The sequence below is a fragment of the Herpailurus yagouaroundi genome, unplaced genomic scaffold (genome assembly GCF_014898765.1).
Source record: "Herpailurus yagouaroundi ecotype Mexico unplaced genomic scaffold, PumYag 213, whole genome shotgun sequence".
Lineage (NCBI taxonomy): Eukaryota > Metazoa > Chordata > Mammalia > Carnivora > Felidae > Herpailurus > Herpailurus yagouaroundi.
Window position 1 is genome coordinate 11,497,548 of NW_024412444.1, and position 2,224 is coordinate 11,499,771.

Genomic DNA, 2,224 nt, shown 5'->3' on the forward strand with positions numbered 1-2,224 from the left:
ATGGGGGAGTGGAAGCTGTTTATTATTACTTTATAAACAGTCTGGTTGTAGTAGGGATCTTCTTCAGTGTGGAAGGGGTAAAGGAGAGAATAACAAAAGAGGTTTGGGGGAATAGGTTGAGGACTAGGAGTCTGGATATAGGTTTTGCCCTTGGAAATGGAGTACTGCATAGGCTACCTGTTCTTTGAACAAGGAACAGGTGGGTAATGAGGCACTGGGTTTGGGGTCAAGGAGTCCCTTTAAAGTTGTAGTGGAATGAAGTTGCAGCTGTTGAAATGAAAGTTAGTTTGCTCAAGATGCTTAGTTTCTGGCCCCAAAGGCAGGCTGTCGGCCAGGAAGAGGCCACCCAGCACTAGGAGGCTGAGTGCCTTCAATAATACACAGGGGCTTCAGTGAAGAGTCTCAGCTTTGCTAGAGCAGTTCTGAACACCTCCCGTGGGGCCTGGGGGTCTGCGCTGTGAGGTCGGCTTCCCAGAGGCTGCTGTCAGGACAGGTGCCTCCCAGCGAGCCTTCACCAGCCCCCTCTTCCTGTGAATGAGGGGGTGGTGGTTATAGACCGAAGGGGTCCACTCAGAGGCTGTTCTTGCCATTTAGCGGAAGGTCAGTCTGGCAAGAGCCATAATTCTTGGGCTGACCCTCTTTTCTCTGACCTGGGGGCTGGCTTCACTTTTTCAGTTTCTTCATCTGAGAAGTGGGCCCACACAACTCTTATACCTCACGAGGCTGTTGTGAATGTTAAAATAGATCAAGCGCTTAAAAGGCACACCTGGATTATGAGAGCAACTAATGAATTTTCGATTTTTATCACGATGGTTTACTTTTATAAGAGCCATACAGTGTATGGCATTTTTTTTTAACGAGAGAGGGGGGGAAGAGAGAGAGAGAGAGAGAGAGAGAGAGAGAGAGAGAGAGAGAACAAGTAGGGGAGAGGGGCAGAGGGAGAGAGAGCGAGCCAGCCTTAAGCAAGCTCCACGCTCAGCTTGGAACTGGACACAGGGCTCCATCCCAAGACCCTGGGATCACAGACCTGAGATGAAATAAAGAACTGGACACTCAACCAAATGAGCCACCCAGGCATCCCTGTAGGGCAGTCTTTGTATCTCCCCCCCGCCCGCCCCCAATTTATTTTGAGAAAGAGACGGGGAGAGAGAGAGAGAGAGAGAGAGAGAGAGAGAGAGAGAGAGAGAGAGCGCGCGAGCAGGCGCGGGGAGGGGGCGGGGGCGGAGGGGCTGTCCGCTCAGCCAGCGGAGCTCGAACTCACAAACCGTGAGATCATGACCTCAGCCCAAACCAAGAAGCTGGCGCTTAACCAGCTGAGACACCCAGGCGCCCCCATTCTTTATATTTCTGATTGTATGGGATCCTGAGGGCCGCAGGCGGTGGTCTACTGAATGAATGAATGCAGAAAATAGTTTTAGTTGGATTCCCACGTCTATTTCCGCGCGGTGACCCAGGCCACTGCAGGCTGCTGCTCTTTGTGGCTCAGCACCCGCCCACAAACCCCGCGATTCCTGAGGGCTTGGTGGTGCGGGGATTCGCGCAGCTCTGGCTCGTCCTCATTCCGACCCTCACAGTCCAGGAAAGGGAGGTTTGGACAAGACCCGACGCGCCCCAGGTCAGCCTAGCAGCGGGGTGGGGGCTCCACACACAGGCTCCGGCCCTCGCCGTCAGGGCAGCCCCCTAAGTCGCCACAGTCCCCTCCTGATCCGATACTTAACCCCGTGAGCCTACTCTGGGCTGTCCGCAGCGCCTTCGCCGCAAGAGCTGGGGCCGGGAGGCACACCCCTTCCCCGACGCTGTAAATTCTCTCCGCCAGGGTCTGGATTAGGTGGCGGGGGAGAATGCCTCAGGGCCCAGATCCCTCCCCAGTCTTCTCAGGGACCCCGGCGGGGCTAGCGGAGGGGGAGTGCCGAGCAGCAGCCGGGCGTGACTGCGTCCGGGTCCCGCGCCACCCGGCTCCGGCGCCAGAGGGGGTCCCCCGCCCGCCTCCCGCCCACGTGGCCGGCCCGGGCTCCCCGCCCCCGGCCCCGCCCCGCCCGGGGGAGCGGCCCCCGCCGCAGCCGCCACCGCCGCGGTCGCCGCGGTGCGCTCTCCCGCTCCTCTGGGCCGAGCCAGCGCTGAGCACCGAGGTGAGTGAGGGCGGCTGGCCGCGAACCCCGCCCCTCCGCTAGACCCTCCCTGGCTGGACACCCTGCTAGGCGCCCGGGAGCGGGCACTTTCCGGG

At 58.9% G+C, this 2,224-nt stretch overlaps 1 protein-coding gene across 3 annotated transcripts in view; it reads left to right on the forward strand.

Moving 5' to 3' along the window:
- Positions 1-1,384: 1,384 nt before the first annotated feature.
- The window catches only part of ARHGEF3 (Rho guanine nucleotide exchange factor 3), a 307,785-nt gene continuing 306,945 nt past the window's right edge, over positions 1,385-2,224 (forward strand). Inside the window, exon 1 of one of the 3 annotated variants that reach the window (XM_040454717.1) lies at positions 1,385-1,615. In XM_040454717.1, coding sequence (XP_040310651.1) covers positions 1,400-1,615 — 216 coding nt within the window. In that variant the 5' untranslated portion in view covers positions 1,385-1,399. Of the gene's footprint in view, positions 1,616-2,034; positions 2,130-2,224 lie in introns of those variants that run through there. The other 2 variants (XM_040454720.1, XM_040454719.1) reach the window with 2 other exon arrangements.